The 24,137-nt window shown below is 45.8% G+C and overlaps 2 protein-coding genes across 6 annotated transcripts in view; one reads left to right on the forward strand and one right to left on the reverse strand.

Annotated features, from left to right (window-relative positions):
- MFSD6 (major facilitator superfamily domain containing 6) overlaps nucleotides 1-3,113 on the forward strand; it is a 44,044-nt gene extending 40,931 nt beyond the window's left edge. For 2 of the 4 annotated variants that reach the window (XM_081917915.1, XM_081917916.1), the window contains exon 7: nucleotides 10-3,113. In XM_081917915.1, the coding sequence (XP_081774041.1) occupies nucleotides 10-189 (180 nt within the window). In that variant the 3' untranslated portion in view covers nucleotides 190-3,113. The remainder of the gene's footprint in view (nucleotides 1-9) is intronic. The other 2 variants (XM_081917917.1, XM_081917918.1) reach the window with 2 other exon arrangements.
- A 1,748-nt stretch (nucleotides 3,114-4,861) lies between these two features.
- On the reverse strand, nucleotides 4,862-22,711 carry NEMP2 (nuclear envelope integral membrane protein 2). 2 transcript variants are annotated; one of them, XM_081890782.1, is made up of 9 exons: nucleotides 22,340-22,711; nucleotides 18,739-18,854; nucleotides 15,298-15,526; nucleotides 15,093-15,165; nucleotides 14,073-14,166; nucleotides 12,012-12,126; nucleotides 9,936-10,161; nucleotides 8,585-8,761; nucleotides 4,862-5,953 (listed from the first exon to the last, which is right to left on the reverse strand). In XM_081890782.1, exons 1-9 carry the CDS (start codon nucleotides 22,461-22,463, stop codon nucleotides 5,737-5,739), a joined length of 1,371 nt encoding a protein of 456 aa, XP_081746908.1. In that variant the 5' UTR covers nucleotides 22,464-22,711; the 3' UTR covers nucleotides 4,862-5,736. The 2 variants fall into 2 exon arrangements, with proteins under 2 accessions (XP_081746908.1, XP_081746909.1); XM_081890783.1 differs by lacking the exon at nucleotides 18,739-18,854 and having other exon boundaries at nucleotides 22,340-22,704.
- Nucleotides 22,712-24,137: the final 1,426 nt, after the last annotated feature.

Below are 24,137 nucleotides of genomic sequence, written 5' to 3' on the forward strand. Positions count from 1 at the left end.
CTTTCCTAGAAAGCCAACAATAGTCATGACTCTGCACCAAGCGTCCCTCAGAATCAAAGCAGTGATGCGTCTGCAGAGACTTCTGTATCTACGGCAGCTCCTGAAACTCATCTCAGCCCAGGCTGCACCGATCCAGACCCAGCTCCTGCAGATTGCAGCGCTCAGCCTCCTGAGGCAGGGCAGGAATAGGCCTTTGCTGCCTGTCGTCATCTTGCTGCACTGGATCCTGCTCTTTGGGGGGGAGCTGAGAGGAATGCTGAAACGAAAAGCTTGAAACTGCAGCTCCCTTCATCTCCGCGATGGTAACCTGACACAGCACGCATTTTTAAATATTTAAGGCCTTTTTCTGTGTCAAAGCCCAATAGGCCTGTGGCAGGAAGGACTAAAAACCTAGGAAGGCTAGGCCAGAAGAGGCCGGTGTCAAAATAACTAACTAGAGTTAAAATATTCCACACAAAACGCTTTTCAACCTTTGCGGGAACGAGGTTTGGGGTCCATTTGTGCGTAAACAAAACAGAAATCTAACTTGGTATTGGATTTAATTTGTGAAAGTCTGCTTTGGTTCTGAAAGAGGAATGCTGCCTTGCATTCTCTCTTGCTTGAGACAATGAATTATTATTATTTTTAAAATCAGTTCTTAGGGAAGGGGAAAAGAGAATTCATAGGTATTTCTCTCCACCCACCCACCCTAAATCTATGTTAATTTATTGGGAGGCATATTAGTTTCCCAAGGAGAGATGCATAAACTACTGAAACTCTAGAGAGAGACTACGCTAGTTAAATACCTAAATGAAGGAGCGGCTTAGAATTCTGTCTTTTGTAAAGACTTTTCAGGAACTTTGAATAGCTTTGGGCCAGTTGAGTTCTGTGTTAAAAATGAGCCTTGGAACCTTTTGAACTGGCCAGGTTGCTGTTCACTGCTCTCTGGCCAGGCTGCAGGGAATTGGTAAGGGCATTTAGACTGAATCAAAACTATTTGGCTGCCTACAACCCTTCGTTTACGAGGCTGTGGGTTAGGGCTTGTGTTTGTGTTGTGTAGGTTTGGCGGTATGCATACAACCCCCCACTTGACTGCAATTGTTCCGTTTGTGAGAATATGGGACCCTGTTGACCCAACCCAACGCGGGGAGAAACAGTCTGTGGAGGTGAATCTTTCCTTTCCAACCCTGTTGTAGTCAGCTATGGGGTATTTGCGTTCATGCTCAGAGGCAGGAGCCACATATGCACATCTGGGACCGATGGCTGTTCTCCTAGCTCACATAGGATGTCAGAATCCGTTTTTGGACTTGAGGGACACCCAGGTCTTGCCAGGGAAAACCCATAACAGGATTCACGTGTGGTTCGTTCTGACAGCACCTTTTGTTTGGTGCAAGAGAGGGGATCCTTGTGAGCTCGGCCGCTTTACTTCTTGATCAGGACCAATATGTTTTATCTCACGATAGTGTGAAATTTATTTTATTGGGGGGCGTGGTTATATTTATTTATAGCAGGGGTGAGGAGCCTGCGGTTCGCTAGATGTTGCTAGGACTACACATACCATGATTCCTGACCATGGGCGGTGGCTGATGGGAGCTGGAGTCCAGCAACATGGGTTTTTTTGGGTGGGGGGGACAGACTGCCAGTTCCCCACTCGATGTGTGGGGTACATTTAAAGTGCCTGTGGGCTGCCAAAAGGGGTGGGACACAACTCCTAATGGTTCTTGGTTAGGAAAAGGTGAAATCATTAATATAAACATAGCTGGAATGACAGGAGAGCCATCTTACATAAATGAAAAATCGGCACCGTACGTTTTGAGCTGTCGCGACAACACTTTGTGTTGCTTGTCAAATATACTGGCAGATTCATGTTTCTTTTCTTTTCATGTTTCCCAAATGTTAGTCGAACCCGCCTTTGCCGATTATAGCTGAGAAAAGAAACGTTATAGTGGCTGGGACAACCCAGCCAGGCAGGTGGGGGATAGATAATAAAATTATTAACATTATTATTTATTCCAGGCCGAAGCCTTGAGGCTCAAGAGGGTTGCTAAAAGCTTTCTCTCCTGAGAAACAGCTGCTTAAAACGGGCAGGGTTGCCCTCATACTGAAAGGCAGCACAGAACCAAAACACTGTTGTCTTCTGGCAGCCAAGCGACGTGGCAAATGGCTGTGTTTGCCCCCACCCCAGCACTTACACCCCTGGGCAGACCAGCCTGTATACTAAGATTCATTTCCTGAAATGGCTTTTGGTTGGCGACGGGGAGAGACATTCCATTCCATGTAATCGAGACAAGCGATGGCCGCAGGCGATCAATCATTTTAAAAGGTGGACGGAAATGTACAGCCTGGTGTCCACCCCCCAGGTGTTTTGGACTACATCTCCCATCAGCCCCAAACACAACAGTGTGACCCTGAGACTTCTGGGAGTTGTAGTCCCAAAAGGCTGGAGTGGGGCTCCAGGCTTGGCGAAAGCTGCTTACAAGGAAGCATGTCAAATTTTTAGATCTGTTCTAGGCAAAGCTGCGTGGGGGTCACACTTGGCTCGAATGCAGACCACGTAACGGAATACCTCAAGCTAGGTTGTGAGGAAGGCAAAAGAGCCCCTCAGATTTCCGCATGGAATACTATGGGGTCTTCCCAATGCATAAGCCTTACAGAATCTAGACGTGGACACCTGGGACCAAACAACAGAGAGTAGTTGATAAGTGTTTTGGTTTTTTTTGCACTTCCACTTAAATGTACTGTAAATTTCTCATGACTTGTTTAAGTGTCCTTTAAAAGAGAGAGAGAGAATCAGAATTGTATTTATTATGTTACAGCTGGGGTACGTGTGTGTGGAGGTTAGGAAACAACCAAGCAGATGACAGGCTAAAAACAGTTTAAAAATAAAATATTAAACCCTCTCTTTAGCTAATTCGTAGAGAGATTCACATGGCTAACGTTGCCAATAACACCTTAATGTGCAGCAGCTGCGTTGTAACGCTTTGAGCTTACGCGTTAACGTTTACACGTCTGAATTGTCTGTTGAACCTGTTCCTTCCTTACACGCGGGCGATGAGACCATACACGGGTTTTCGTATTTGTGAAATTGTTAAGATGTAGTGAGAGAAATAAAATTTCACTGTATATGTAAAACAGATCTCTGGCAAGGCTCAATTATTATTACGTTCAGGCTCATACAACTGCATGGATTTGGCACAGGTAACTATATTTTTATGGACAGTGGGACTGTAAACTTTTAAAATTGTGGACAGTGGGATTGTGTGCTTTTTAAAAAATGGAAAAACCATGAAGGGACACAGCTGCTTTTTTATTTTTTGCATAGCCTCATTAGGGGAGCCAACCTGGGCTCCATGTTATGGGTGCCCGTGATGTCATGATGTCACACTGCGATGTGATGTCATGACATCACACGCGCCCCCTGGCCTTGGAACCTGACTTCCAGTGCCACTAGAAGTCAGGTTCCGAGGTCTTGCAGACGTGACTTCCAGTGTTTCCCAAGGCAACACACCGGATGTTGTGTTGGGGGCCCTGTGATGCGGCTGCTGAGCACCCACAACAAAAATTTTGTGGGAGCTTGGATACCCAGAGCTCCCTATAGTTGGCACCCCTGTGCCTCATTCACCAGAAATTCATTAATCGCCGAAAACGACTCAGAGGCACCTTTGTGCAACAAACAATCTTATTTATTTATTGGGGAGCCACTTTGCTCATCCTTGGTATTTAATAGCACAAAATGATATGTCTGCTGCTCTCCAGACCCACCGTTTACCCATCCCAACTCTAGCCCTACAGGGAGAGGGCAGAATATCACCTTCGCTTCCTTGCCCATTCAAAATCTCTCTGCTCTGCATCCTCGGCTGTTGCTGGATACAGATGCGCTTTGCAAGACTCCACTCCTGGCGACAGCGTTGGGAGTCTTCCGGCTCATGCTTCTGCTTCCTCTACTTTTAAGAGAATGTGCCTGAGCAGCCCCTGCCTTTCGAAGTCCCCTTGGGCGGTAGAGCTCAGCTTTAAAAGCTGTCTTGCGTGAGCAGCGTAGCCATTCGTACTGATTTGAATCTTGGCTGTGATATCTCTTTCCTCTCCCCCTCCCCAGGCTCCTGAGATTTCAGGATGTACTTAACTATATCTTTCCCTTCGTTTTTTTAGCTTTGCAAATAATCCTTGTGAGGCAGAAAACTTTGAACCGGATTATCCATCTGAGAAAGGGAAAATAAAGGGATCGGCTCAGCATGCAGTATATTGAATACACACCATCAAAAGCTCTCAAGATCGCACACCCCACCCCTACAAGAATCTCTCCTAACCCATATCAAATGCTCCTTTGCGGAGTGTTCTATTAGTTCCATACAATCACATAATAATTATAATTTATTATTATTTTTATCCCGTCTATCTGGCTGGGTTTCCCCAGCCACTGGGCGGCTACCATCAAAAGATTAAAAGTACATTAAGAGAATTTAAAACACATCCTGCATGTGATATACAGACAGCTTGTTTTATTTAAAATAAAACATTCAACACCACTTGTGATAAACCAGAGACCAAGCTGTGCACTTCTACGCCACAGTGTATGTTTTTTCTATAAATTGTTTTTATTTGCTTTTTACAATACAAAATTACCAAAAAAAATTAAAAATCAATTACAGATCCATATATAGAGATTCCTCTGAACTTCACCCCTTCCCTGGAGTCCCCTTTTAATCGTTTAAAACTGCATCTTCTCCAGACACTTTAACTATCACATCATTCCATATTTTCCATGACAATTGTTACACTACAAGTGAAACCAAAACCCTGCCAATGTTTCCATCTGCTTACCGTGGTCTCTTAAATAAGTTGTGAATTTCCCCCATTCTTTATTATAAAGTTCCATCGGTGAATAAAGTTCTTTTCCTCTTGGTTCCTGAGCTTTCCGGTCAACTTTGCCATTTCAGCATAGTCCGTTGGCTTGGTTTGCCATTCTTCTCTGGTAGGGACTGTGTCCCTAAGAGTCCCCACGGTGTATGTTTGGAAGGAAGAACAAGACCCCACTTGCTGGCCTGCCCAGAGCTGCCCTAGACATCCAGATATTCAGTAGAAAGTTGGGGAGGCAAGCCTTGTATCCACAGTTGAATGGATGCGGGGCCCGTAAGATGTTGTGGACTTCCACACACACCATGCGGTAGTGGAAATTCTGCCCTCCCTCTACCACAGGATACATACTTATTCCAAACCAGGATATGTAAATAGGGAAGCGGATAATTGCAGCAGAGCTACAACTCCCTCTTAAACATCAGCACCATCTTAAAACCAAAGACTGACAACTTTGGTTCATCCTCGCCTTTCGAAAATAATAAAAAATAGTTTTTTATTAGGCTTTAAACTCTTCCTCGTTTTCTGAGCTCAGCACCCCAGAAGTTGAGTCTTTTGACAATCAGGCAAACAAACCATATAAAAGTGGTCCTCTTTTTTTTATAATCAGCAGGGAGGAGATTTCCCTGCAAGCCTCTGATTCGGAATAAAAAACAAAAGCCTTGTCGAACTTCTGGTTAAACCCAGTACCTTTGGGGAGCACGCGCATTCTCCGATAAATCTCTGCAACCTTAAAAGGTTGCAAAAAGAGACCTGAAGCGGCAGAAGAGACTCCTTCGGAAAATCTTGGCTGCCCCCTGCAGTGCAGTTCAGAAAGCAGAACCTTCCAAGGTCCGTTCTGCGAATTCTCACTCACTTGCAAAACTGCGGTGCGATTCCCTCGCTACCTCCAGACAGTCTGACTCAGAGAACATCTTTACTGAAAAAGTTTTGCTTTTGTTCCTCTTCCTTGGGGTTTTCATCCACCTCGCAGGGCTCCGCTTGGCGGTCTGGCTCCGCCTCGGCCTCTGGATTAAAAAGTTGCTCTTCTAAGGCGGCCCCTCCCAAGCCGTACTGCTCGTCGTGGGTGGCCACTTCTTCAGGCGACACGTGCGGAAGCCCCAGGACAAATTTTGCAAATCTAGGGGTGGGGCAGGAGAGATCATAAAGCATAGCTGTCAACTTGCATATTGGTAAATAAGGGGCCAGCAGCCTCAAAAATAAGGGACCAGCAGCCAAAATAAGGGATTTTAGTCAACCAGCTGAAATACAAAGTTAAAAGGGACCAGATAATATGGGAGAGCAGCGGTGGTTTTTAGCCCTTCGGTTCCAGAGGTTGCTGCTCAAGACACCAGCCGATGAAACACTGCAATTAAATAACTACAAGCAGCAACCACTTTTCGCGCAAAACGAAGTCCAAGCTACGAAGATGCTGCTGCAGTTCTGTATCTTTTCTCTCGTGCTCCATCTGCAGCTCTCAGTTCCATCCGGCGGGCCGGAAGGTGGGGGGGTGGAAATAGTTCCCGAAGTAAACCCGCAGATGAGACCATCTATGCTAGTCTACCACTACAAATCTATGGGAGAAGCGCTTGCGGTCCTGCCTCCGCTTTCCCCTCTATGGTTAGCCCTTGGAACACCTGTCCATGCCTCCACCTCCTCCTCCTCTCTCTGAACTGCTTTCTCTAGGGTTGCCCTCGCTCTCCTCTCAAGGTTCCTCAGTCCCAGCGGGGAGGGGCTCCTGGGGGCCGAGGCTGGTGAGAGGAGGCCGGAGGGGGGCGGGGCGGGCAGCCAAGCAACACAGTTGGAGCTTCCCTCCTCCCTGGCCGGGAGGGAGGGAGGGAGAGGAGCTGCTTCCTTTGAAACCCGGGAAATTTAAGGGACATCATCAATAAGGGACAGCAGCGGGACACAGCGCTGGGATAAGGGAGTTTCCCGCCAAATCAGGGACGGTTGACAGCTATGTCATAAAGCGCTATATATAAAAGTGCCGCTCGGAAACTCTCGTCCACCACACCCACTGCGTACTTAGCACCGGCAATATCTCCCACATCTTTCAAGACACGTTTGTGTCTTTGCATTTCAAGTGGGGGGGGGGGAATGAGCAAAGCAAGCATAAGCTAGCACTGGTCGCCAGTTATACATGATACCTGGACTATGATGAGGAATACTTGCTGGCACAAGTAACAGATAGATGGTAGGAAGTTGCTCTCAACCTTCTTTCCATCTCTTTCTGTTTTGTTACCATTCTTATTTTCTCTCTAAGTATTTTACTATATTTCTCTTAATTATTTTATCTTACTGAATTTGGGTAAGAATTGCACGCGGGTGAAGGTGATGTTTGGTCTCTGTGTGAGAGGCAGCGAAGGGGAAGTCTCTCAGTAGTAGTAGTGATAATAATACAGTGGTACCTCTGGTTACGTACTTAATTCGTTCCAGAGGTCCGTTCTTAACCTGAAACTGTTCTTAACCTGAAGCACCACTTTAGCTAATGGGGCCTCCTGCTGTCGCGGCGCGATTTCTGTTCTCATCCTGAGGCAAAGTTCTTAACTCAAGGTACTATTTCTGGGTTAGCGGAGTCTGTAACCTGAAGCGTATGTAACCTGAAGCGTATGTGACTCCAGGTACCACTGTAATAATAATACAGTCATACCTCGAGTTAAATGTGCTTCAGGTTGAGTGTTTTCAGGTTACGCTCCACGGCGACCCGGAAGTAACGGAGCGCATTACGTCCAGGTTTCACCGCTTGCGCATGAGCAGATGCTCAAAATGACGTCATGCGTGGAAGCGGCAAATCGCGACCTGCACAGACGCGGGTTGCATTCACTTCAGGATGCGAACGGGGCCCCGGAACAGATCCAGTTCACATCCAGAGGTACCACTGTAATAATAATAATAATAATAATAATAATAATAATAATAATAAAAATTATACCCTGCCCATCTGGCTAGGTTTCCCCAGCCACTCTGGGCAGCTCCCAACAGAATATTAAAAACACGATAAAAAAATCAAGCATTAAAAATTTCCCTAAATGGGTGAGTGGCTGAGAGGGACGCCCCCAGTTATGAGCTGGAAGGACACACCCTTGTCTGTATGGGACAAAAGATATATCTGTGAGAGAGGATTCTGTACTTACCTGTCTCTACGACCTTTTCTCTGTTCTTTTATTCTTTCGCTTTTTTGTGTGCGTTATTAGTTTGTTTTTTATTGCAATGAGAAAAGTTAATAAAACTTTCTCCCAACACCCCCCTCCCAAAATAATACTAATCCTGTTGCAGAAGGGCATTTTATAACTTGATTAAAACTCAACAACAACTCAGCTTAGTAAACAGCTCCTAGATTCAGCCTACACCAGGGATAGGGAACCGATGTCCTTGCCCCCAGATGCTGTTAGACTCCACCTCCCATCAGCCCCAGCCCTATGGCCAATAGGGATGATGGGAATTGTAGTCCAACAACATCTGGAGGGCCACAGCTTCCCCGCACCCCTGGCCTAAAGCAAATGAATGCTTCCTTAACAGCCTTCTCATACAGACTCGCTTTGGGGGAAAGCCACCCTTTTCCTTTAGAAAGCTACTTTGTGAATAAATTCCGCCTCAAGACTCTCACCAGCTGCAGGCCTATGGCACTGCCATCAGCTAAGATCCCCACTTACACCTCCCCTGCTGCTTTGATGAAGAGTTCTGTGGAACTCTGATGAAGAGTTCTGTGGAACTCAAAAGCTGGCATGCTATTCTGTGAAATTTTGATTGGCCTAAAGAAGAAAGTTCCTACCTTTGCGGCGACTGCAGCTTCACCACTGCTACCCACGAAGGGAAATCGGGGCGACGGCAGAAGGTTCGTAGGTCCTCCAAGGCCTTGAGGGTCTCCTGTTCACCCTGCTCCCGATACTCTTCTTCAGTCAGGTAACGCACCTCCAACTTTCCTGATGTGAAGAGCCGGCTGGCTTTTCTGAAAAGGAGAAAACAAAAGACCACAGCTGGCGGATCGAATGCTGCCCCGTGGATTTGAAATACAAAAAAAGTGTGTGACAAGGGGGAATCAGAACTTGTTTGTAATTGATCCTAAACAAGACAGTGCTCTCCCCACCAGGCTGCAGACCATATATATAACACTAGGGAACAGGGAAGGAAGGAATGTTTTCAAATAACAAATGCTACAAGGCAAAACTTCCCCTTCTCCTTAGCCCTGCATTTGCAAATTAAAATACCGATTAACTTTTCAATTATATTTTAATCTAATCTAATTAAAATTAAAATACTGCTTGACTTTTGGGGAGGAATTCAACATGGTGCTACGTTGGCTGTTCCATCTGAATGGGGTAAGTCCTCTTCTTTAATGTTCTTTAATATTTTAATTGTTTTAATGTTGTATTTTAATCTTGTTTTTAATGTTGTATTTTAATCAACTTGTTTTTATTATTGGTTGTTAGCTGCCCTGAGCCCAGTCTTGGCTGGGGAGGGCGGGGTATAACTAACCAACTAACTAACTAATAATAATAATAATAATAATAATAATAATAATAATAATTTTATTACCCTCTCTGGAGCCAATTTGGGGAAGGCACAGGGGCCAGAGAGGTTGAGTGAAAGCCCCATTGTGGAAGCCAAGGTCCTTCTGTGAAGAGAGCTTATTCACTGGCTCCTGCCCAATATTCCTATTTTTATATGTGTGCTAAAACAGCACCTGCCTTTAAACAACTCACGACATCCTTTGCTGGGCACCTTCTTTAAAAGGCAGAGTGGAAAACAAACAGCCCCTTCTTGCGAGTCGTGAAAGCAGCTGCACTTAACAGGGATGCCATCAAAGGGAAGATGTGTTGGAAAAGGTGCACTTGTGCTTTATTTTAGAATGCGGTGTTTGTGCAATCTTGTGTATTATCGACAAGAGAAGCATACTGCCAAGGTATACATAGAATATAACAGATGGAGGCCCGTATTAGAGGATGGCCAACTCCCACCCAACCCATGCTTTCTCCAGAGCCAATAAAAATAATATTTCCTAAGTGATGTGATCCAAGCCAATACATGTGGGCAGATCCTGCATTCCATACACAGTGGGAGGAAACATGTCCATTAAAGGGGGTTGTTCATGCAGTGGTTTAACAGCCCAAAAGAATACTAACCTGCCAATGAAGCCGAATACTCTAAGAGGATAATGCAGGATTTTTGAACACAGCATGGCGACAATGACTGCATAGGCAACCGCTGGAATGGAAATGCCAACATAAATGAAAACCAAGCCTATAAATTGTAGCGTCCACATCAGAAGGTTCATACTCTGTTCACTCTTGAGCGGCCCATGCTTGTGACAAAAACCAAAACTGATGGATCCGACTATCAGGCAATACCCTGGAAAAGCAAACGACAAAACCATACAAAGATCAACAAGGAAGGAACTCTACTATCTTAGCTTATTTCTAAGAATCAGTTCTAGGAGACCAGGCAAAATGGCTTCGACTGGAAGGGAGCTTCCGTGGTGGTGCAATGTCGCACGTGACCGTACGAAAGGCAGGCGAGCTAATCATTTTGATAAATTTATTTGCAAAGTCTGCTTTCCACCTCGTGGAATAAAGAGATCCCTGTGGGCAAGTTCACACATTCAGTTTCCGGCATAACCTCTTTATGTGAATAAAAAAACCTGAGGTGCACATTCATTTTTTAAAAAAAACTAAGGGAAGATTTTAGCATCTCATTTGGACACAACTTTAAAAAGAAACTGAAGTGAGCTCAATTACGAAGCCCGATACCTTCCCTATTTACTGGAAGCAAGTCCCTACTGCCTTCAGTGGAGCTTACCCCTGATGTAAGTGTACATAGGATTTCAGTCTTAATTGCAAGGTCCCACAACAATGGCCATTGTTTACCGGGCACCCTGCTCGTCACAGTAAACCGTGGGCAATGGTTTACTGGGACCCTATTGGTCTCACCCCCTTTGCTCTTTCCTGCTATTGCCAGGGAGAAACAAACCACGATCGCTGGGTTAGGGTTACATCCAAACAAACCACAATCAGTAAGACAAGTGCAAACTTTGGTTACAGGTTGTGGTTTGGGGTGAAACAAAACAATGACCCGCAGTTTAGATGTAGTGCTAAGCTAGAGGAGAGTACAGTGGTACCTCGGGTTAAGTACTTAATTCATTCCGGAGGTTTGTTCGTAACCTGAAACTGTTCTTAACCTGAAGCACCACTTTAGCTAATGGGGCCTCCTGCTGCCGCCGTGCCGCCAGAGCAGGATTTCTGTTCTCATCCTGAAGCAAAGTTCTTAACCCGAGGTACTATTTCTGGGTTAGCAGAGTCTGTAACCTGAAGTGTATGTAACCCGAGATACCACTGTACAGTTGTGCTCATGTCCTGCTTACAGCCTTCCCATAGATCTCTGTTTGGCCATTGTGAAAAGCTGATGCTGAACGTCTTGTTGTTGCTATTATTATTATTAATAATAATATACCCAGAGGCCTCAGGGCGGTTCACAAAAAAGATCACAACATTATAATCAGAATAAAAACAACAACCCAATAACACCCCACCCACCCAGAAAAGAGCCACATTTTAAAGGGTATCAGATGTCAAACAGATCATCCAAAGGCCTGGTTAAAAAGGAACATTTTTGCTTGGCGCCTAAAGGTGTATAATGAAGGCGCCAGGCGAACTTCCCTGGGGAGAGCATTTCACAGACAGGGAGCCACTGCAGAGAAGGCCCCGTTCTCGTGTTGCCACCCTCCAGACCTCTCGGGGAGGAGGCACACAAAGAAGGGCCTCAGAAGATGGGGTCCGGGTAGGTTCATATGGGAAGAGATGGTCCTTGAGGTATTGTGGTCCTGAGCCGTTTAAGGCTTTATAGGTCAAAACCAGCACTTTGAATATGGCCCGGAAACTAATTGGTAGCCAGTACAGTCGGACCAGGATTGGTCTAATATGCTCAAACAGTCTTATTAAAAAGAACAAACCTGGCTTGCGTCCAAGCCAGGAGAACTTCTCTTACGTTTCTTAGATATTGCGGCAAGGAGCAAAATAAGCAATATTGCTGCGTTCACAGGGAACCATTAACTATGACAGGTCAACAAAGCCAGTGGCCGCAACTTTAAAACCTTCGAGGGCAAAGTGCCATTTTAGAAATTTTCTGTTTTATGAATGAGATGCTTTCTGTGTGACACAGCCTAATGTTCACTTTCAGTTTTCTATTTCTATTCATTCTCTTACCTAGTACATAGTGCGTGCAGTGATGCCACAGCCATTTCAAATCCTCTTTCCACATGTAAAGAAAATAGAGGGAAGAGAACCAGCAGCCGCTCATTAAAATCCAGAAAGTGCTTACCTAACGATGGTGAGAGAAGATTAAAAAGGGAGGCAGATGAACAAAAATGGCAACTTGTTGGTTTGTACATACACTAAAATTGTGGAAACCACTTGGAGAAAGTGTATTTCCAAGGTTTGATGGCTCATAACACCACTTTTTGGGGGAGTAATACCATAAAATTATATATCAATGGAAAGATATATAATTCTTCATTAAATTATCTTTCCATTGATAAATAGTTTTATGGTATTGCTCCCCCCAAAAAGTAGTGTTATGAGCCATCATTGCCAAAACAAGATGGCACCTGATTGACTCTAAACACTCCTTTTCTTGGTTATTTGGCTATAACTTTTGATAGAATACAGATAATTGAACAAACCTTGTTGCATTACATTCTTCATTAAATTATATTTCCATTGATATATAATTTTATGGTATTACTCCCCCCCTAAAAAGTGGTGTTATGAACCATCAAACCTCAGAAATATACTTCCACAATTTTGGCTACTAGTGTACATATAGGTTCATGTGCAAGGGGACCACTGTTTGCTAGATACGACAATCTTACCTGCCCCCAAATAAAAATCTGACACAAAACACAGGTCATTAGTCCAACAGTATGTTTCAAACAACCGTCTCATAAATCAGAAGTCAAGTGAACAGGAACATCTTACATTTCCTAAAGGCTGTGTGAATGTGCGACAGAGCTGTCACAATCATGTCAGCAAACTTCCTGCTGCCGTTTCCCTTTAAGTCACACGTAAAATATGCTGGCAGTTTGCTAATATTTTTCCCCAATCTAATACCAGGATGAAGCTACTGGATTGCAACTTCCCATCATCTCTGCCCCATTGGCCATGCTGGTTGTGGGCTGCTGGGAGTTGCATGAAGGGGGAGGTGAAGCTGCACGCACAAAATCTGCTCTGAGCATCCACCCTGAGTGGGAAGCTTTGAAGGGGCATTGTAAGATAATTTCCTACTCCACGCAGGAAGTTGAAGGATGGAGTAGACCAGGGGTCAGCAAACTTTCTCAGCAAGGGGCTGGTCCATTGTCCCTCAGACCTTGTGGGGGGCCAAACTATATTTTTGTTTTGGGGGGGGGGAGAAATGAATGAATTCCTATGCCCCACAAATAACCCAGAGATGCATTTTAAATAAAAGCACGCATTCTACTCTTGTCAAAACACCAGGCAGGCCCCACAAATAACCCAGAGATGCATTTTAAATAAAAGGACACATTCTACTCCTGTGAAAACACGCTGATTCCCGGACCGTCCGCAGGCTGGATTTAGAAGGCCATTGGGCCAGATCCGGCCCCTGGGCCTTAGTTTGCCTACCCATGGAGTAGATGAAGCCAGGGATTTGGGGTTCAGGGGCAAAGCACACACTGGGCTTCCAGGCTAGAGCGACCAGGCTATTGTTTGCAGAATTGTGTGTCCCATGATGAAAAACAAAACTATGTCAAGAATTATACAAAGGCTTCATTTGCCACTTGCTCCTGCCTTAGACTCGTCCACTAAGCCAAGCCCTCCAGTCATTGAAGGACTACAACTTCCATCATTCCTGATCGTTGATTAGCTCGGTTGGTTAGAGCATGGCGCTGATAACGCCAAGGTTGCAGGTTCAATCCCTTCCAACTCTACAATTCTATGATTCTGTGACTTGCTATCATGGCAGGGCTGATGAGAGTTGAAGTCCACCAATGTCTGCAGGGCTACAGGTTCCTCCAAGAAGAGGTTGGAACGAAGGAAAGAACCATTATTTCAGAGGAGCTTCTTGAAAGGACAGAATAATTAATTGCACAAATCATGTCAGAAATTTGGCTGTGACGTGTTGCTGTTTAAAGGAATCCTACATCGATAACATCATTTCTTTTGGGATGAAAAGCAAATTGACATTGAAAAGCAGAGTTTAGCATCGATATACTTATCTAGCCTGTTTTATGTTGTCAGCGGTACACTCACCTTGGGAATAAATCTTTTAAGCATCAAAAGGAGAAAGACTAGAGTGGCAAGGACACCGAATGTGACTCCAGCAGAATAATAGAATGTGATACTCCTGTTTTGAGAGCAGAGGGGTGCTGTTAGAACTTTTGTGGATGGACAGGTGGTTTCAGACACACAGAAATGCAAAAACACACAATTTTACTAAAACTTTAGAGACCCATGGGCGAGGATACTTATACATAGCACATTATTTGACCTTCCCTAAATATACCATAGGGAGCATCCTCAATCTCTCTCTCTCTCTTTGGGTCCCTGCATAGTCTCAGCTCACAACCCCCATTTTTTCCCTCCTCCTAAGCTCTGCTTGGGAAATATTTACATAAGTTAGAGGCGTGGGGTGACTGGCTGACTCCAATCCACCAGTCCCACCCTCTCCATTTCCAACCATCCCATGCAAGGATCCCAATCGTACGGAGCCTTCTCCCTGTGTTCAAGCAAACAGGTATAACGCTCCCCCTTCAGACTTTACCTGCTCAACATGGAAGGCTGGAAAGCCAAAGAGCAAGGCTAGCTATTTTTTTGTCTCTCATCTCTCTCTTCCTCAATGGATGAGCTGTCTAGCTGTTTCTCCCCAGCAGGTACACTGTTTGCAAAAAGGTTTCAAAAACTGCCACGGCTACGATATGTTTCTTAGATCAAATTGTGTGTGACGGAAAGGGGAAGCTCTGTGCAAACAGATTTCCTGCAACTCTGGATCAAACTCTGTGCAGTAGAAGCCAACATATTTAAGGCACAGGTCTCCCCTGATCATATATATACAGGGAGAGACGAGTGGTTGGTTTTTCAGAGCAAAAGTGGTGCATGGGAGAGAAGACCTCAACCTTTCCCTGTGCCCACTAACAAGGGTTTATGTCTCCAAAGCCTCTTCCACACCGCAACCCAAGTGCTTTTCTTCCAGCCAACGGATCACCACTTTTTTCGTGAACAGCAAGTTAAAGTCATAAGGGATACACCCAGTGAAACAGAGCCGAATCTCACCTGCTCAGATTATGCGCAAAATGAAAGAGAAGGATGCCAGTGAGAAACAGCAGAAAGAGTGTCCGATCCAACACTAAAACAGAAGAAAATGGAAAAAATGGAGGAAAGTCCACATTGCTTCATTTTTAAGCTAGTCGCTTCCTTGTTGTGCATCCTTCCAATAACACAAGCGCACTTTACAAACAGATTAAATAAAGTGACTCACTGTTTAGTTTTGTGTGTACAGTGAAGGGTGCTTTGTTCATAGGCTGCACCCAGAAACAGGTTTTCTCTCCATACAGGCTCGCTGATATGGTGGTTTCATTAGACACGCCCGAATGCCAAATATTGTTAAACAGGCACTTGAAAAAGGCAAGCAGATTTTCAGAGCTTTGGCAATTCCGTTCCTCTGGGATGGACATCACCTCAAATGTTTCGGAGCTGCTTATCTTCACCTATAAAGAAGATACCTGAATTATTCCTCTCGGCTTAGGACAGGAGGAAATAACAGAGCAGGGATGAGCAACAATCACATAACTCAGGGTTTCCCAAACTTGGGTCTCCATCTGTTTTTTGGACTACAACTCCCGACGCCCCTAGCTGGCAGGACCAGTGGTCAGGGATTATGGGAGTTGTAGTCCGAAAAAACAGATGGAGACCCAAGTTTGGGAAACTCTGTGATAGCTTTTCCAATTTGATTTTGCCTATAGCAGGGATGGGAATTTGCGGCCTTCCAGATGTTGTTGGTACTCCAACTCCCATCATTCCCTGCCAGGGCAGCAAATGACATGGGATGATGGGAGTTGTAGATAGATAGATAGATAGATAGATAGATAGATAGATAGATAGATAGATATAGGTAAAGGGACCCCTGACCATTAGGTCCAGTTGTGGCCGACTCTGGGGTTGTGGTGCTCATCTCGCTTTATTGGCCGAGGGGCTTACGGGTCATGTGGCCAGCGTGACTAAGCTGCTTCTAGCGAACCAGAGCAGCACATGGAAACGCCATTTACCTTCCCGCCGGAGTGGTACCTATTTATCTACTTGCACTTTGGTGTGCTTTCGAACTGCTAGGTTGGCAGGAGAAGGGACCGAGCAACGGGAGCTCACCCCATCACGGGGATTCGAACCACCGACCTTCTGATTGGCAAGTCCTAGGCTCTGTGGTTTAACCCACAGCACCACTCGCGATAGAGATAGATAGATAGATGATAGATAGATAGATAGATAGATAGATAGATAGATAGATAGATAGATAATCATAGATCTGACTGCATAGGGGCAGAGTGAATTGGGATGAATGTCCTAAACCCCATTTCCCCCTGTGCTGCTATCTCCATCACCCTCCACGAGCTGGAGGGTGCAAAATAAGAGAGAAGCAGAACACAAAACAGCAACAAGAGCCCTGCTGGATCTCGCCAGTGGCCTGTTGAGAACAGCGTCCTGTTCTCACAGCGGCCAACCACATGGCTGAACTTAAAAATGGAAAGCGTAATGCTGGTGGTCAACAAAAGAGGTATAAAGACTCTCTCAAGGCAAATCTTAAAAAATGTCGTATAAACACCAACAACTGGGAAACACTGGCCTGCGAGCGCTCCAGTTGGAGAACAGACTTTACCAAAGGTGTCGTGGTCTTTGAAGAAGGTCAAACTCGGGACGAAAGGGAGAAAGGTGTTCAGAGGAAGGCACGCTTGGCAAATCCACACCATGATCAACTCCCGCTTGGAAACCAACGTCCCCACTGTGGAAGGATGTGTGGGTCCAGAACTGGCCTCCACAGTCACTTACGGTCTCACTGTTAAAACCGTGTTCATGGAAGACAATCTTACTCGGCTACAAGTGATCACCAAAGAAGAAAGAAGAAGCCTCTGGGAAGCTCCACGACCACAAGGCAGACCTGAGCACAACAGCACTCTCCCCTGCCACTGTTTCCAGCAACCTCCAGAGGTTGGAGGGGGAAATCTGAAGCATGGAGTCTCTGCTCCACAAGTCGTGGAGGTTCCTACTTCAGCTTCCAAGTTGTGGAGCAGGAGGAGAATAGAAATAGAGGGGGAGCAACTTAAGGTGCTTCTTTCTCCTTGCTCACGTGTAGGAGCTACGTACAAGCGGCATGCCCCAATAAGGCTTCGGTGAGGGACCAGGATAAGCTGGTTTGATTTTCAAGCCTTCTTTTTCGTCCGTTCTCTCTTAATGCAAATAGCAGAGCTGAAGAAGAGAACCTTGGATCAAAATACCTTGGGGGTGGAGAGCTATCGCCTTTTGCAGCAGGGATAGGTAGGCTGCGACCCTTCGCTTGTTGCTAGACTATGGTTCCCATCATGCCTGATCGCTGGCCATCCTGCCAGAGGCTCATGGGAGTTGGGAGTCCAACAATATCTGGAGAGCCACATCGCTATATTACCCAGAAGTGGGAGATGCTTATTCCGTGTTCCCGCTCTTTTCAGAAAGTCTATGTGTTGAAGGTACTCTGATTGAGCCCAGAGGGACAGATCTATCCAACAAACTGATTTATCAGTCATTCTGTCTCTCCAGAGGAGCTTGGGAACTTTAGATCTGTGGCACGGGGCAGTTCTCCCTCCCCAAAACTAAAATTCCCAAGATTCTGAGTACAAAATCAACCTAGGCTTGCAGTGGAGATGTCTACATGCCGTGCAGTCCTGTACATATCTTGTCTGAGGTAAGTCCTATTGAGTGCAATGGAACTCCCAGGAAAGAATTTGGGATTTCAACCTTAAGACGCGTACCAGAATATATATACTGGGAAGTTAAGTCCCATTAAACACAACGCCCTAAATCCCATTGTCCAAAATTTCTGCTCGCTGACCTGCAACAAAGACTCCCAAAAGCAGATTCAGCTGTACATCTGCCTTTCCTCTTCTTTTTATTGCTTTATTAGGTTTTTTTTAAAGAAAAAACAGTCAACTAACGAAAAACCAAAAGGTAATACAAATTCCAAAAAGTAAGTGGATTTCTTGCAACACAACTTTTATTATGACTTCCAGTCACACCATCGAGGGTCCTGGGTTACTTTTATGTAACACACTTTTCGTTATCACTCCAGTCTTATCCTGTATCATTAATTCTATAAGATTTTCTGTGTTTCTGCAGGGGTCCTTCTAAGCCTGCCAGAGAATTCACATTTTTACAATGCTCTTTAAGATATTTTCTGTAAATATCCCACTCTCTAATAAACGTTTGGTCTGTATGATCTCTAATTCTTCCCGTTATCTTTGCTAATTCTGTAAATTCTAGTAATTTTGTCTGACAGTGCACTTTGGTTGGGATAGAATACTAAGATTCTTGCTGCCGCCTTTCCTCTCGATGTATTGTTTTGCTGTTAGAGAGATACACTCGCTGCTGAGAAATATTTATGATACCATATGCTGTCACTGATTTTTACATTTGTTCCTGCGCTTGTCTTGCAAAGAGGCCCACTCAAAAGAAAGGTGTTGATATGTCACAAAAGTTCCCTACCCACAATAGAAAGGAAAGCACGTCACACCTCCCATATTCTCCTACACAACACCCATACTGGCATTTCCGAACGCCAACATGTGGCAGTTGTCTTCCAATACATTAGTCTTCCATCGTGAGAACTGTATTCTTTAGGGAGAAGAACAGTCACCACGTTCCCTTGGGATGAATGAGTCATGGACTGGGGCTGTACCTGAATAGTTGACCAAATATTTTTCAGCTGTATCTTTCCATGCGGAATGTAGCAGTAGCAAGCCGGTTCTGAACTACGGCTGACGTCCATCGTCTCCAAGTGCCTACAGTTCTTCTCTAGACGGAGAAAGAAGAAGGCGTCACAAAGTCTGGAGATGCATGCAAGTCGCACGGACATTTTCCTGCTGCTATATGTAATCTGCAGTATACACCGATTTTCCCAGTTACAAACCTTGATTGGCAGCGTATTTTTAATAGGTGTGATATGCTGGCACTGCAAAATCCACTGATAAACCCCCAAATTCTTACCGCTGAGACTGTTCAAACAGAGAAGCTGTTGTGAGTCTTCCTGTCCAATCCTCAACAGGTGGCCAGAATCATATGATTCCAGTTTCTCTCCCCCCTTCCAGCAAAAAATAGACCAATGTGCTTTACTGTGTTAGGCTGCAGGCATGCAGCCCATAAAAAATTGCATTGGTGCAATTGCCTGGCCTGCAGCCCCACTATAAGGCTGGAAGTAAACCTGGAACTGGCTTTTCATGTTGTAACTTGAATTCATGCTACACAATTCAGGCTACAATTCTAAGGTCCCAGGGGCCATAAGATCTGTGTGTGGAGAGTGTTTCTGAAGATGAGAAGATGCATTGCTCTTGCTACTGTGGAATAGCATTCAGCTTCTGCATACAGTGGTACCTCGGGTTACAGACGCTTCAGGTTACAGACTCCGCTAACCCAGAAATAGTACCTCAGGTTAAGAACTTTGCTTCAGGATGAGAACAGAAATCGTGGCACGTCGGCAGTGGGAGGCCCCATTAGCTAAAGTGGTGCTTCAGGTTAAGAACAGTTTCAGGTTAAGAACGGACCCCCGGAACGAATTAAGTACTTAACCCGAGGTACCACTGTATCTGGTACTGCAACATGACTGGAAACAGCAGTTGAACAGATTAAAATATTTGGATCTCATCTTACTGATTTCATTAGTGAAGGGGTTGTTACTTTTTAAATTGCTCTCCTTGGCTGATAAGTATCCCTAAACGCAGCACCCACCGCACAAACTAAAGTGTAAATGACTCTGGAAGTACTGTAAATATTTCGACAAATTCCACATTAATAGGGCCATAACATTTTTTTTTTTTTTGCTTTGGTGCCACACATGCTGCTTGACAACAGGCAAGCTTGCAGTTAAAATGCATGAACCCAGCAACTGCCAAAGACCTAAGGCATGGGTAGGCAAACTAAGGCCCGGGGGCTGGATCCGGCCCAACTGCCTTCTCAATCCAGCCTGTGGATGGTCCGGGAATCAGCGTGTTTTTAAATGAGTAGAATGTGTCCTTTTATTTGAAATACATCTCTGGGTTATTTGTGGGGCCTGCCTGGTGTTTTTACATGAGTAGAATGTGTGCCTTTATTTGAAATACATCTCTGGGTTATTTGTGGGGCCTGCCTGGTGTTTTTACATGAGTAGAATGTGTGCCTTTATTTGAAATGCATCTCTGGGTTATTTGTGGGGCATAGGAATTTGTTCTTTCTTTTCTTTTTCAAAATATAGTCCTGCCCCCCACAAGGTCTGAGGGACAGTGGACCTGCTGAAAAAGTTTGCTGACCCCTGACCTAAGGTCTAATTTCAAATGACAATAAATGGATGCATATTAGGTAAATTGGGATTTGTGGGTCACCATACCAAACCATTTGGGAACCACTGCTCGAAGTCTTCCGTAACATCAGCCAACCCTTCTCGGGCACAAGTTCATATTGTCATGGGATTCTACCCAATATTGATCCAGAGTAGATTCCAATGTATAGTTAGCAGAGTAAAAACTTACAACACATTGCAGCATTCCCCCCCCCCCCCAATAGACCAGAGGCAATTGTATTTCATCCAGCAGAGCTTTGCTGCTACTGAAGCCAAATGAGCAGAGTGGCCACAAATCCAATACATTCAGGATTGGCACTGTCCATAAGAAATCCAGTTGCAGCAGACTTAACTTAAGCTTACAATAACTTATAGTAAGTCTAAACTTTAACACTAAGTATACTATGTTCGGAACACCTCAGCAGAAGGAAGAGAAATAGAAAGTGAAACCCAGGCTCCTTCTGGCCCTGCTTTTATAGTCAGCATGACCTTGACAGAAAAGGTGAGAAGAGAATCAGTTTAAACCAGCTGTACTCAAACATCATGCTGAGAAGCTTCTCCAGAAGCCTTTTGAATTAATTAGAATAGGAAAGATCTCTACACATCAGATCAATACTTTCTTTGCTAAGAAATGCAAGCTGACACATATATCAAGATCATTGTGCCCCGAGAATTGTTTTGAAGCATCTGATGATGCAGAACTGAATCTCAAAGTTACAAACCAGCACAAAACTTTGGGAGAGACTTTGAGGGGATACCAGCCATTTAGGCTTGCGGTTAACAGAGCTTCTGATCAGTAGTGTGGATGGGAGATCACAGGGTGCCTCACACAACCATGTACATAAAGGTAAAGGGTAAAGGGACCCCTGACCATTAGGCCCAGTCGTGGACGACGGTGGGATTGCGGTGCTCATCTTGCCTTATTGGCTGAGGGAGCCAGCGTACAGCTTCCGGGTCATGTGGCCAGCATGACTAAGCCGCTTCTGGCGAACCAGAGCAGCGCACAGAAACGCTGTTTACCTCCCTGCCGGAGCGGCACCTATTTATCTACTTGCATTTTGAGGTGCTTTCGAACTGCTAGGTTGGCAGCAGCTGGGACTGAGCAACAGGAGCTCACCCCGTCGCGGGGATTCGAACCACCAACCTTCTGATTGACAAGCCCTAGGCTCTGTGGTTTAGACCACAGCACCACCATGAAGCTATTTAGTCTCCCATATTTTGGTTACCGGATCACAGGCCAAGGGTTGATTGACATTTGCACACAACTGGAATATTTATGGGCAGCAAAGTACTGCCAAGACAAAGTACTGAATGCACCACCAGAGAGAAAAAGTAAACACAGGAGCCTATCCCATGTTTACACAAATTACATAAATTCCTACTAAATGGCAGTAGCAGGTATGGGGAACCTGTGGACCATCAGAACCAAAGAATCATAGTGTTGGAAGGTATCCCAGGGGTCATCTAGTCCAACCCCCATTAGTCCAACAACGTCTGGAAGCACTGCAGCTTCTCCTGCCCCCAACGTCAAAGGCAGGAGTGGCAATTTGGATACAAGATTGGAGGGGGGGGCAAGTCCAGATAAGCCCTGCTCCACTTGAACATGACGCAGCACAAGCACACCATTTGAATGGCAAGGCCCATCTACTTTCGGGGTGCCCCGGTCCCCCCCCCCCCACAAATATTTGGGGGGCAAAGGGACCTCAGCCCCCTCGGAGTTGGCTCCTATGGTCCTAGGACTGCAGCCTAGCCCTGAATCGGATGCATGTTTACTCAGATGTAAATCCGACCACCTTTCTCAATCTTGGGTCCCCAAGAGGTTTGGTTGGACTACAACTCCCATCATCCCTGGCTAGCAGGACCAGTGGCGAGGGACGATGGGAGCTGTAGTCCATCAACCTCTAGGGACCCAAAGCTGAGAAAGGCAGTTCAGGATCGCTGCCCAACCTTCAGCCTTCAGCCGCTTTACCTGCGAGCAATGCCGGCGCGCCATCGGACCGGACCGGCCGAACCGCCGCTAGGGCGCACAGCAGCGGCAGGAGCACCAAATACGGCGGCAGCCGCTGCCGGGTCGCACCGGATCCCAGCTGCATTGCGCGCCGCTGTTTGAACAAAGCGATGCCTCGGGAAGCGCCGAGAGCCGCGGCGGCCGAGGCCTGGATGCAGAGAACCGACTTGCCCAGCGCTTATGTTGTGCGCGCAATTGCGCATTGGTGGCGCCCTGGCGATGGGGGATCGGCTAGCCGGGGCTGGAGGGGGCGGAGGAGATCAAGGCGCTCCTCCCTACCGCGGGGGAAGGAAGTCGCTTCCTCGAGGGCGGTAGGAGGAGATCTCACATCGCAGGGGGAGTTTGGGAAAAGCAGTTCAAGGCTATGAAATTAAACGCGCCCCGAGGCGGTAGAGAGGGAGGCAGGAAACGGGGAGGAAAGGGCCATCCCGGGACTGCCCTGGGGAATCCCCACTGACACCTCACTGGGTGACCTTTGGCCCGTCTCATCATTAAATATGCAGAGTTGGAAGGGATCCCCAAGGATCATCTAGTCCAACCCCTTTGCAATGCAGGGAACTTTTTGCCTAATAATAATAAATTATTATTTATACCCCAGCTCCCAACAGAATATTAAAAACACAATAAAACATCAAGCATCAAAAACAGGGCTGTCTTCAGATGTCTCCTAAAAGACCTCTGTCTGGTTCCCTGTAACCTCACTTCTCACAGTGAGGGAACTGCTAGAAGGCCCTCGGAGCTGGACCTTTGCGTCCGGAATAAATGATGGGGGTGGAGACGCTCCTTCAGGTATACTGGGCAGAGGCCGTTTAGGCTTTAAATGTCAGACCAACACTTTGAATTGTTCTCAGAAACGTACTGGGAACCAATGTAGGTCTTTCAGGACTGGTGTTATATGGTCTCAGCGGCTGCCCCCAGTTTCCAGTCTAGCTGCCGCATTCTGGATTAGTTGTAGTTTCCGGGTCACCTTCAAAGGTAGCCCCACGTAAAGTGCATTGCAGTAGTCCAAGCGGGAGATAACCAATTGACCTGCAACAGATCAATACAGCTACTTCTGGGGGATGAAAGGGGCAGGAGCCCTGCCCTCCTCCCCATTGATTCATCTTCATTTCACTTGCTGTTGCCCTCACCACAAATGGTGTGCCCCCCGCCCCCCCAAGGCAGCAAGCCTACATTCACTTATCTGGGAATACGTATCATTGCGCCCAGTGGGACCTGCTTCTGAGTGAATAAGCGTAGGATTGCGCTGTTACTCTTGCAGGCTAAACACTCGAAAAGCTAGAAGGCAGATCTCCAGGGACCGTTATTGCAGAGGTTGTTTCTGCTCTTTAATTTGCCTGCAATTAATATGTGACACATGGAATGATGCAATTAATAAAGTGCTTTCAGCATTATGTATGTTGTGTTTGTGACCGCAGGCAGGATCAGTCCGTGTTTATACATAGAACTGAGTGTCAAGAGGCCAAATTTTACCCTTTGGGGAATACATAGAGCTGAACTGATTGAAACCGCAGGGTCCAGCTGCACACATGAATCTGGGCTGGTTTACAGTGGAGTTAGGGCTCTGAGGGCTCATTTTTGCAGGTGTTTGGCACCGTTTTTGAGTGAATCGGAGGATGTCGGGATTTAGGTGAAATTGTGACCCCGCGGGTTAGGGCGCTGAGGGCTCATTTTATGTCCTACGATGAGACGCAGGTCTGGCCAGGATTATATCCTCTGGGCTTTATGAGGCATCTGACCCTCACCTGAGCCTTCTCCA

Source organism: Podarcis melisellensis (assembly GCF_964234715.1).
Source record: "Podarcis melisellensis genome assembly, chromosome: 1".
Lineage (NCBI taxonomy): Eukaryota > Metazoa > Chordata > Lepidosauria > Squamata > Lacertidae > Podarcis > Podarcis melisellensis.

Coding starts and splice junctions, on each gene's coding strand:
- NEMP2 (XM_081890782.1), bottom strand. CDS start 22,463: ATGCAGCTGGGATCCGGTGCGACCCGGCAGCGGCTGCCGCCGTATTTG. Junction 15,527..18,738: donor ATATTTGGTCAACTATTCAG/GTACAGCCCCAG, acceptor TCTTCTTTATAG/GTGAAGATAAGCAGCTCCGA. Junction 5,954..8,584: donor AAGCTGCAGTCGCCGCAAAG/GTAGGAACTTTC, acceptor CCCCACCCCTAG/ATTTGCAAAATTTGTCCTGG.